Source organism: Cyprinus carpio, chromosome B8, assembly GCF_018340385.1.
Source record: "Cyprinus carpio isolate SPL01 chromosome B8, ASM1834038v1, whole genome shotgun sequence".
NCBI classification, from domain to species: Eukaryota; Metazoa; Chordata; class Actinopteri; order Cypriniformes; family Cyprinidae; genus Cyprinus; species Cyprinus carpio.
This window is the reverse complement of record NC_056604.1, coordinates 4,441,343-4,453,723: the sequence shown is the minus strand read 5'-3', so window position 1 is coordinate 4,453,723 and position 12,381 is coordinate 4,441,343. Positions and strand designations below refer to the sequence as shown.

The 12,381-nt window shown below is 34.2% G+C and overlaps 1 protein-coding gene across 1 annotated transcript in view; it reads left to right on the top strand.

The window, feature by feature from the left end:
* Positions 1 to 12,381, top strand: part of LOC109094559 (dedicator of cytokinesis protein 5-like) — a 50,016-nt gene that overhangs the window by 23,133 nt on the left and 14,502 nt on the right. The window contains exons 27-36 of the mRNA XM_042729282.1: positions 736 to 892; positions 1,052 to 1,092; positions 1,183 to 1,273; positions 3,868 to 3,987; positions 5,073 to 5,162; positions 7,647 to 7,751; positions 8,305 to 8,446; positions 9,483 to 9,564; positions 9,641 to 9,725; positions 11,954 to 12,040. Of these exons, the coding sequence (XP_042585216.1) occupies positions 736 to 892; positions 1,052 to 1,092; positions 1,183 to 1,273; positions 3,868 to 3,987; positions 5,073 to 5,162; positions 7,647 to 7,751; positions 8,305 to 8,446; positions 9,483 to 9,564; positions 9,641 to 9,725; positions 11,954 to 12,040 (1,000 nt within the window). The remainder of the gene's footprint in view (positions 1 to 735; positions 893 to 1,051; positions 1,093 to 1,182; positions 1,274 to 3,867; positions 3,988 to 5,072; positions 5,163 to 7,646; positions 7,752 to 8,304; positions 8,447 to 9,482; positions 9,565 to 9,640; positions 9,726 to 11,953; positions 12,041 to 12,381) is intronic.

Below are 12,381 nucleotides of genomic sequence, written 5' to 3'. Positions count from 1 at the left end.
GCTTTGAACTTAGAAAAGTAAATTACTAATTTAGAATTTTAAGACTGATTATAGAAAATTATATCACGATTACTGTCAGCTATCTGAAAACTAAATCTGCTGTAAAAGGAGCAAGCTGTTTATGCCCATAGAAATGCTTGAATGTGGACATATTTGCATTTGTGTTACTGACTGTATGCTATTTAAGGTAAATGTACACAAATTAAAGCCCATGCATCTTTCCTGCAGCTGTAGCTGTTTAAAACAATGTCAAACTAACAATATTTGCATATATAAAATGGTATAGCTTTTTTGCCCCATGTTAAATTATATTTGTATACTTTCTTGTCACATATATATTTTCCTCATTTTTAAAACGCTACATGCTAACTTGTTTGTGCACTTAAATTATCTGTAAATTGAGTTGATATTTTATTATTTTGAAGTTTCATGTTTTCATGTAATATAATAACTTTTGGAAAAAAAAATAAAAAAAGGTTTGCTTATTTGCAGATTAATGCATATTAAATGTATGCACTAACTTATTAGTACTAACTATTTAGTGCTGACTAGAATAAAAAATTTAAAAACACGATTGGGAAATCAGTACTTTTTAAGTACATTCAAAATCAAGAGCTTTTGTACTTTAACTAAAGTAAAAATGAAAATGTAATTATTAATACTTTTACTGGAGTAATATTTCATTAGGCTATCTGTACTTAGTTTGTGTACTCTGTGTGTGTGTGTTGTGTCCAGGCTGTTGGAGTACTGTCGGCGGCACCGGTATCTGTCTCAGTCCGGTGAGGCGTTGGCGTTTCTCTTAAGTAGTCTGCTGGAGAACCTGCTGGCTTACCGCACCATCACCCATGATGAGAGCCCTGAGCTCCGCATGAGCTGCACCGTCAACGTCCTGGTGAGAACTCTCAAACACAGCTCAAGTATTTCTAAATATACCTTATTATGTGCTCATCCTGCTGAAAAGACCAGCGAGGATCCAATCGGCCATCAAAGTTGCTTAGAAACTTCTTTCAGATGAAATTCCATCTCTGTATTTTCTCTCTCACGTCCACAGAACTTTTACAAAGAAAAGAAAAGGGAGGACATATATATCCGGTAAGTGTTTTAGAAGATTAAAAGTTCTTCTCTTGTTGATGGCACATGAATCTAATGGATGGACGTGTATGTTTTGTGGTCTTTCATTAGGTATTTGTACAAGTTACGGGATCTACATCTGGACCGTGAGAACTACACAGAGGCTGCTTACACCCTGCTGCTCCATGCTGAACTGTTGGAGGTTTGGATGTAGTGCTATTTTTAACTGTAGATTTGGGTTAAGATTAGATGGAGACATCTAGGAAGCAGGCTGACCAGTGGCCAGCATAATGCAGATATATTATATAATACACTAACAGTCCACATTTTAGACATATTCTTTACAATTGTTTCTCCTTTTATTAATAAAGTAACACATTTATTAATAAAGTAAACTGGAAATAACACAGATATGAGTATCACAAGTATGTACAGTAGTGACAAAAAAAAAAAGGCAAATTAACACTTATTTAAAGGGATAGTTCACCCAAAAATCAAAATTATGTCATTAATGACTCACCCTCATGTCCTTCCAAACCCGTGAGACCTCCGTTCATCTTCGGAACACAGTATAAGATATTTTAGATTTAGTCCGAGAGCTTTCTGTTCCTCCATTGAGAATTGTATGTACGGTATACTGTCCACGTCCAGAAAGGTAATAAAAACATCTTCAAAGTAGTCCATGTGACATCAGAGGGTCCGTTAGAATTTTTTGAAGCATCGAAAATAAATTTTGGTCCAAAAAATATCAAAAAACTACGACTTTATTCAGCATTGACTTCTCTCCCGGGTCTGTTATGAGCGCGTTCACAGCACATCCGGTTCGCGAACGAATCACTCGATGTAACCGGATCTTCTTGAACCAGTTCACCAAATCGAACTGAATCGTTTGAAACGGTTCGCGTCAACAATAAGCATTAATCCACAAATGACTTAAGCTGTTAACTTTTTTAACATGGCTGACACTCCCTCTGAGTTCAAATAAACCAATATCCCGGAGTAATTCATTTACTCAAACAGTACACTGACGAACTGATGACCGAGCCAGATAACGAACGAAACATTGACTCGTTCTCGAGTCAAGAACTGGTTGCATCGGTTTTCGGATCACCGGTAGTGATGGGAAGTTCTGTTCTTTTCCGCGAACCGGTTCTTTCGGACAGTTTGATTCAATAAACCGGTTGAAGAAAACGGTTCACCAGTTCTTTTGCGCTCGACGTAATGACTTCATTGGCGATGACTGCCCTTGATTCAAGCCTTCGGTTTACCCGCGCTCATAACATTAGCACAGAATCAGTTCAGAATCAATCACCAAAAGAACCAGCTCGGTTCAGACGTGCTGTGTGTCAGTCTGCTTCACGCATGCGCAGTATCATCAGCTCCTCGGTTCTCGAATCGGACGCGTCCGACAGAAACGGTTCTTGACTCGAGAACGAGTCAATGTTTCGTTCGGTTATCTGGCTCGGTCATCAGTTCAGTCAGGTGTACTGTTTGAGTAAATGAATTACGCCGGGATATTGGTTTATTTGGGACTCAGAGGGAGTGTCAGCCATGTTAAAAAAGTTAACAGCTTAAGTTATTTGGTGTAAGAGGGAGTGTCAGCCATGTTAAAAAAGTTAACAGCTTAAGCAGTTCGATTTGGTGAAACTGGTTCAAGAAGATCCGGTTACATCGAGTGATTTGTTCGCGAACCGGATATCACTAAACTGCAGTGTTGTGAACGCGCTCATAACAGACCCGGGAGAGAAGACAATGCTGAATAAAGTCGTAGTTTTTATTATTTTTGGACCAAAATGTATTTTCGATGCTTCAAAAAATTCTAACGGGCCCTCTGATGTCACATGGACTACTTTGAAGATGTTTTTGTTACCTTTCTGGACGTGGACAGTATACCGTACATACATTCTCCATGGAGGGACTGAAAGCTCTCGGACTAAATCTAAAATATCTTATACTGTGTTCCGAAGATGAACGGAGGTCTCACGGGTTTGGAACGACATGAGGGTGAGTCATTAATGACATAATTTTGATTTTTGGGTGAACTATCCCTTTAAATAAACGCTAATTAAAACAATCTTATTTTTGAGCTTTTAGGAAGTATACATTGTTTGAGCTACCATTCATTCATTATCTGTTCTAATCGTGCATAAAAAAAGTTTTTATTTAAAATGTACTTTTATTAAAAAACATAACTAGTTGCAATACATATTTGTCTTTGACAGTAATTGCAAACGTTTAATCCTAAGCCTTTTGATTAAAATGTTTTAGGCATGTGACAATATCATATTTTCTGAAAGTTTAATCACAATGTATGGTATTATCACAATGTTAAATTACACGCACAAAAAAGTAAACAATTAACAGTCATTAACCTTTTAATACAGTTAAACCAGAACATGCCTAGTCATAAGAAAAAATTGAACAAATTCACCGTACAATTTAATGATGACAAGTGATACATATGAAAAAGTATTTTCACATCACATATGCATGTATTTACAATTTGATCCAAAAAATATTTGAAATATAGAACTTTTTTTTTTTTTATTGACAAGGATGTCAGTAGATTTAGGAAATGGCACGACCTCTGTTCTGGTGTTTTTTTTATTTTTTTTTTTTTTTTTTATTTTAACCAAGCAGGTTCAGTATTCGAATAATCGTATTATTCTGTTTAAGTTAACTTAGTCTTTTTGCATTTGAATTTCTGCACTGAAAAGCTTGTTGCCCTTGCGACACAGTTGGGTGATAATGAGGTCAGTGAGATTAGCTTGACTGAATGGTGCAATCTCTTTCTAGTGGTCCGACAAGCCATGTGCGCCCCACCTGATCCCAAGGGACGGAACTCAGGGGTGGACCCAACAAGAGCTAAAGGAAAGACTTTTTCAGGAGATAATGTGCAATTTGGACAAGGGGAAAGTATGAATTTTGCTTGTACATCTAAATGTAATGCAAATGATTAAATTTAAAGACTTTTGCATGCCATTTGCTCACAGTTTTTAGGGTAGGACAACTGTAAAGAACAGAAAAGTTGCTATTTAACTACATTACCACTCTGACATACTGAGATTTATGTAATGTTTTTAAAAGAAGTCTGTTATTCTCACCAATGCTGTATGTATTTGGTTAAATTAAATAAAAAGAGTAAAAAATGTAAATATTATAAAAATTTTAATAAGTCATTTATTCCTATGAATTGCACAGCTGAATTTTCTGCATCATTACTCCATTCTTCTGGGTCACATGATCCTTCAGAAATCATTGAGATCCTATTATAGTTTTTATTAATATTAAATAATGATTGTTTCATTTCTTTATAGTTTTATATTCATTTTTGCTCTAGTTTTTGTTTTTTAGTATATTAGGTTAACCTAAAGAAAAATAAGAAATGTTGAGGACTAGATAAAATAATATTACATTATTATTAAAATTATTTTTTAATATTTTATTTTGTTTCATATAATGTTTACCTCAAGTAACATGTGTGTGTATATATATATCTATATATCTATATATATATATATAGATATATATATATATATATGTAATATTATTATTATTTATTATGTTTTTTTTTTTTTTTTTTTTTTTTTTTTACTGGTTTCAGTTTTAACTAACTATAATAACAATGATGCTGATATGGAGCTCAAGAAACATTTTTATCTGGATTATTTTATGTATAGAAAGATTTGAAAGAACAGCATTTAATTTAAATGCAAATATTTTGTGACATTTTAAGTGTCTTTACTGTCACTTTTGATCACTTTTGATTATAAAAGTATGAATAAAAAAAAAAAAAAAAAACTTTTGAGACCTGTAAAAATAGTTCCTCCAAAAAGCAAACTTTTGTTAAATCTTTTGTTAGGAAAGTCATATTGATTTTGAATACTGTAAAGGACACTATCTCAGTACAATAATAAATAAAATAATTTTGTTCCTGTCAGCACACTTTCTCATGCATTAGCCAGACTCTGAGCTTGTTTGTTTGTTCTTTTTGTCCACAGATGTGGGAGAAGGCCATCGAGATGGCCAAACAACTTGTTAAACTTCATGAAAACCAAATGTTTGATTTCATAGAGCTCAGTCAACTCCTGGTAAGGCAGACCTGTCAGAATTCCATATTGTTTATTTGTTAATGTGATCTGAAGGTAACGCCACAGACAAACCTCCCAGAGCTTCTGCCAGAGCAGGAGATGCTCTGTGATGTACAAACATTTTAGCGAGACAAGCCTTGAGCTCGTCTCGATTCACGCACTTCTTATTTATTCACGTTTTGGGTTGTTAACTCATAACCCTGTCTTCTGGGTAGCAGCCGTCACTCTGCACAGGAAATAAAAATGGCAATTTGCAAGTAAGAGGAGGAAGGAAACTCTGGTGTGATAACAGCTACTGTAGCAGTTACACACTCTCCTCTCAGTTCTGCCTTTGGCTCTGTGAAGTTTTCACTTGGCAGCAGCCTTCAATTAAGTCGGAGCACTTTGCTATTGGTGCCGATGAATTGGGTGGACAACTGCTTTCATCTTTTCCTTGTCCTGTGGTTTATAAAATGTATAAGTTATTTTCCTTATTTTTTCTCTGATTTGAAATTGTGTAGCAAAAACGGAATGTACAGTAAAACTGCCATAACTTAAAGGGATAATGCACCCAAAAATGGAAGATCTGTCATTTAATAACCCTCATGATGCTCAAAATGTTGATTCTTCTGCAGAAAACAGAAGATATTTTGAAGATTGTTGTTAACCAAACAGTTTCTGTTCTCATTGACATTCATTGTATTTTTCCTCCATACAGTCTTCAAAATGTTCTTCTTTTATGATCCACCGAGGAAATGGGTGGACTGTCCCTTTAAGTATGTTTGAAAGGGACCAAACATTTAAAAACACTTGCTCTGTCATTTAGCTGCTCATCCTTATGTCATTCGTAATTTAAAAAAAAATTATCGATGGAGCAAAATTGAGATTAGTAGAATGTTCAGGCTGCTTTTTTCCCATACATTTAAAGTCAATTGGGATGCTGTCAAATTTCATAAATGACTAAAAACAGCATAAAACCATAAATGTAGTAAGAGTTGTTTTAGTATTATGTATAGTATTTATTAATATTTTAAAATTCTATTTGATATTAGTGTTAGTGATTTTATGTCCTTCTGTCGTTTTGATTAGTTTTTGTTTCATATAGCTTAAATTTATTTGTATTTCAGTTGTAGTTGCGTCTCTCTCTCTCTCTCTCTCTCTCTCTCTCTCTCTCTCTCTCTCAATTTTTCAATTTCAATTTAGATTTAAGTGTGTTTTATTGGCATGACAAAAACTATACTTTTGTATTGCCAAAGCAATTGCAGCTGGGCTACTTACAAATAGCGCACATGTGTATTAACAGAAAGAATAATAATAATATATAAAAAGTATAAACTAGAAATAAAAAATAAAATAAAGGGTTAGAGAGATTTACAGAAGCAAAATGTACATCTTAGTAATATAATAGAGTAATGTGGCTTAATATAATCTACATGTGCTGGAAACATCAGATCAAACATCAGATCTCTCTCTCTCTATCTCTCTCTCTCTCGCGCTCTATACATAACCTTTGGCCCTCTAACACTAGCAGTATAATTTCTATTTCTATTTCTACCTAGTTTTCTTTTTATTCATTCAAAAAACCCTTGATATATATATATATTATATTATATATAATATATCTCTATATATATATATATATATATATATTTATATAATAAAAGCTTTATTTCAATTACTGATTTTGTTACATTCCAAGAGTGACTCAAACCCTGAAAATTCTGTGACGTAACTTCACAAATATTGAAACAGATTTGAGAGCTTAAAGGTTTATCCTCTCCACTTACGAATAAATATATAGGACAAAATTACAGGCTGTTGTGTGACCTAGAAAATGTGTGAAATGATTAACAGAATGTCAAGAACATTCAAAATTATTGCCATTAATTGCATTTGTTCAGGGTTGCCGCAATTAAAAGTGTTACATGGTATCAGAAGCATTATTTTCAGGGTTGTAAGAACAGTTTCGACAATTTGAACATTTTTTGAATGACTGCTGAGACCTTGATTATTATTAACCTCTTAAAATAAGCTACTAAAAAGATTATAATTGTTGCTCTTTCCAAGTGATGAACCAGGGGTTAAGTGCATTGATCAAAGGCACTCTTGGGGCAGATAACAGTAATTGAAGTTGACTGAAGCTTTTGTGTTAGCAGGATTACGTGCAATAGAGGTCAAATAAAGTTATGCATTTGTCAATTAATTAACAGAAATGGATGAATATTGACAATAATGGTGGATATTTAGATTTTCCTGACTTGAAGCTGTCAGATGACTTCATAGGAATTGCAGTGCGGTTCACAAGCATGATGAACTCATTCACCTACATTGCATGAATAAGAGCATCGTGAACACGCATAAACCTCTCATTTTATGCCATAGGGGTTTGAAATGACCTGAGGGTGTCATTTCTGTTTTTGTTTTCGGCTATTCCTTTTATGCTTGACTTTTAAATGCCTGAACTGCAATATCAAATGTAAAAACAGCAGTTGTTTTTGTACACAGAAACAGCAGGCGCAGTATTATGAGAACATCATGCACGCAATGAGACCCCAGCCGGAATATTTCGCCGTGGGATACTACGGACAAGGTTTCCCATCCTTCCTTAGGGTGAGTGAATTTTGCGTTTTTAAATGGCTTTAATGAAACTGGAATGAGAGATGGGATTTTCAAACCATAACTTGGAGAGTTGTTCCTCCATTTGGTGCACAAATGTCTAATTTTCTGTTGTTTATGCGGTGTGAAATCTGCAAACTATGAATTAAATGGTGACACAAACATGCTGGCAGGGTCGGCTCGATGTTGGGCATTTCAGCATCAAGCATTGCCAATGGAAAACAGATATTTTGATTACAGCTCTCCCCAAAGAGCTCTCTGAGTAATTAGGTTGTAATAAGAAAATAATACTTTTGTTTTCACAGTCAGTCAGGAGTTTGGAAACCCTGGTGCTACACTTTTACAGATACAAGAGCCCCTTAGGCGTCTAGTTAAATGAAAGGCTCTTGGCAGTTTTTATTGGTTGTGCATGCATATCAAGCCATGGATATCACTCGAGTAGAGGAAGAAGCCAGTATATTGATAGCTAAAAGTTGCAGCAGATCATGTGGTCATTCATACTGTCTTCATCAGTTTTTATTTGAAGTACTTTGCCTGTTCCAAACAGAACAAAATGTTCATTTACCGTGGTAAAGAGTATGAGTGGCTGGAGGACTTCAGCTTGAAGTTGATGTCTCAGTTTCCCAATGCAGTGAAGATGACCAGCACATCGCCCCCTGGTGACAACATCTTTAACTCTCCTGGACAACGTATCCTTGACTTTTAGCCCAGTAAAATATTTAATTAAATTTTTATGTGAAATTAGTTGTATTCATTTTATTTTTATGTGAATTTTTTTTTTATTTACTTTTTGTTTGTGTATTAATTAAAAACATTTACTATTATACAAAAGTTTTCTGGTCAGTATTTTTTTTAATAAGTTAATGATTTTATTAAGAAAGGATGCATTAAATTGATCAAAAGTGACAGTAAAGACTTTAATCGTAAAATAATTTCATGCAGTTCTTTTGAACTTTCTATCCATCAAAGAATCTTGAAAAAATGTGTCACACTCAACATTGTTTTCTACATAGATATGGAGCAGCACAACCGTTTTCAACATGGATAATGTTTCTTGACTAGAAAATCAGTATTTTAAAATGATTCTGAAGACTGGAGTAATGATGCTAAAATTCAGCATTACAGGAATAAATTACAATTTGAGGTATATTAAATCAGAAAACAGCTTTTTGTAAATTGTAATATTACTATTTTTACTATATTTTGATCAAATAAATGCAATGCTTTAAATGCTTTAAATGGTACTGTGAATGATGAATAGAATGTATAGATTAGTACAACTTTTATTTGAAAGTATTTAAATACTTGTGACACATTTAAAGTGTCTGAATGTCATTGCATTGGATTAAAAAATACCAAAGCAAGTGGCCTTTATTTTAAAAATTAATAGCACTTTAAAACAAATCATTTCACAGCTACTTGCCTTTATATTTTGTAATATAATGCAGTGACATTCAAACTTTTTTAGTTGTTAATCCTTTATAACCGCTGTACATTTAAAATCACCTTTTCTGCAAACTGTTAAGATCTAGAGATCCAAAATGATGCAGTGAAGTTTGTACATCCAGTACTCATTAAAATGCTTCCTTTCGTTGACCTACTGATCCCAAATGTGTGAATGGTAGTGTCTGTGCTTCAGATTAAACAAGAACTGTGGCCGAATGCTTTTTGGGGCCAAATGACAGGAATGTGACCAGTTTTCTACCCTTAATCAATTCTCTGCAGATATTCAGTGTTTTACGGTGAAGCCTGTCTTAAACTTACCTTCACAGTTCAAGGACAAGGGACTTCCTGAACAAATCCTCAAGTATGAATTCACACACTTGTCACCATTAAAATGTCTTATAAATAATGCTGTTGTTGACCTTCTGTTGTTTTCTCAGTTATTACAGAACAAACGAGGTGGAAAAGTTCCAATATTCAAGACCATTCAGGAAAGGAGAAAAAGATCCGGACAATGAGTTTGCTGTGAGTTATGATTTATATTGTTGGTGTTATTGGATATAGGCATGAAAACACTGAACAAATATTGAAGTGCAGTGGTTGACCAGTAAAGGATAATTACGGTGCGTGAAAAAGCGTATTTTAGATTAAACTTGGCTGATATTTTTCTTATAACATTATTGACATTTTATATATATCTATATATATATATATATATATATGTGTGTGTGTATATATATATATATATATATATATATATATTTATATATATATATATATATATATATATATATATATATATATATATATATATATATTTATATATTTATATATTTATATTTTAGCAAGTCTCAGCTGAAACTGTTAAGCAAGCTTCAGTTTGGAGTGTCAGACTCAAACCCCCGAGAGAACAGTTGGTTTTTGGTGACCTGCAAAGGAAATGATTGCAGGGATCCCAGTTATGACAAACCTGAAATCTTCATCTGAAAAAATGGTTATTACCAAATTTTAAAGAAATAATTCAAACGCATCACAGTGTTATTTGCTTTCAAACTGTGAAAAACAAAACAAAATCTTATCAATTTCTTGATATCTGACCCCATTGTGCCCTTGAAAAAAACCTGCAAAAGTAGGTTTTTAACATATTTGTGAATATTTAATGAATGGATTGACAGCAATGGTTCTTGAGGCAAGGTTGCACATTTTGAGGAGATATTTCAAATGATATGCATATTGTGTGGATGTGTGAAACACCACATGATTACAGAGCCATAAAACTCATCAGCACCAACTAGTGGCAGATTTCTTTCAAATTTCTTACAGACCTTAAAGGGATACTCCACCCCAAAATGAAAACTTTGTCATTAATCACTCGTAAAAGCTCCGTTCATCTTCGGAACACAATTTAAGATATTTTGGGTGGAAACCGGGAGGCCTGTGACAGTCCCATAGACTGACAAATAAATAACAGTGTCAAGCTCCATACAAGGTATAAAAGTTGTCGTCAGAATACTCCATCTGCCATCAGACGTGCAATCTGGGTTATAAGAAGCGACGGGAACACTTTTTGTAAGCAAAGAAAACAAAAAAAACGACTTTATTCAATAATTCCTTTGTCAACGGTCTCCTCTGTGTCTCTCCACCATATCACTGTATGCTCCTCTGTGTCATCCGCCCCACAAGCATGCGCTGTTTTATTTCAAATCAAAGCTAAATACACGTAGAAACAGTGCATCCTTGTGTCGCGGATGACACAGAGGAGCATACACAGCATACAGTGATATGGAAAGACACAGAGGAGACCGTTGACAAAGGAATTATTGAATAAAACTGTTATTTTTGTTTTCTTTGCTTACAAAAAGTGTTCCCGTCGCTTCATATAACCCAGATTGCACGTCTGATGGCAGATGGAGTATTCTGACGACGACTTTCATACCTTTTCAAGACCTTGACACTGTTATTTACTTGGCAGTCTATGGGACAGTCTCAAGCCTCCAGGTTTTCATTCAAAATATCTTAAATTGTGTTCCGAAGACGAACGGAGCTTTTATGGGCTTGGAACAACATGGGGGCAATTGATTAATGAAAAAAAAAATCATTTTGGGGTGGAGTATCCCTTTAAGGGCCTTGAGTTGAACATGCCCACCGAGTTTCATTTCGTTGCATGTGAAAATCGAAATTTCAACTTTTTTTTTTTTGATAATTCTTGATATTCACTGTCCAGAGAATATTTCTGCAGTGGTTTGGTTCCGATTGGGCAAAAAACTTAGGAATAGTTCGCAAAAAAACTGTACGTCATAGAACGAATCTGTCGGATTTTAAGTCTACAACAAAGGGTGTACAAGCTAGGGCCAAATATGTCAGATTTTTTTTTTTTTGCACTGTAGCTCCCCCTTTTGGTCAATTGGGCCGAGTCTTTGGAAAGCAGTAGTGGCCAAAACTACTATGATCTAACAAAATTTCAGCTTTCTGCTTGATCAGTTGAAGAAGAAGAAAAATCTTAACAATTACAATAGGATTTCAGCACTACGTGCTTGAACCACCATGAACTCAAACAGAAAGTGGTTGCTCGCTAACACTCAAGAATTGCCAATAAAATTGAATGTTGTTGTGATTCTGTAAACCATTTCACTAGCTTTCTACACAAGAGCCTGTAATCCATCCCTATATAATTAATTATTCATAAATGGAGATGATTAACCTTCAGATCTTGGAACCCCTGTGTGTAAATGTGGCTTTCTTTGACCTCACAGACTATGTGGATCGAAAGGACCACCTATATTACGGCGTACCGCTTCCCAGGAATCCTCAAGTGGTTTGAAGTGAAATCCATGTCTGTGGTGAGTTACTAAAACTCTTTATTTTTTTCACATTTCAAATGTGTCTATGAACTAAAAAAAATGATTTTAAAGACAGCATGATATCAAAATGAATCCTATTCACTTTCTTCACAAATGTACCTTATTTTGCTCATTTCATTATTGCATGTTACTGTCTTTGTAATCTTTCATCATAATGTAATGACTTTTTCTGCCTCTGCAATAATATTTCTGCTGATGTAATGATATTCCAGTCTCTAGATATGCTCTTTTATGTCTTCCTCATAAGTGTACACTTTTAAAAGTTTGGAGTCTTTTTTTCTTGTAGTTACTATCGTGTTTTTTTTTTTTTTTTTTAATAA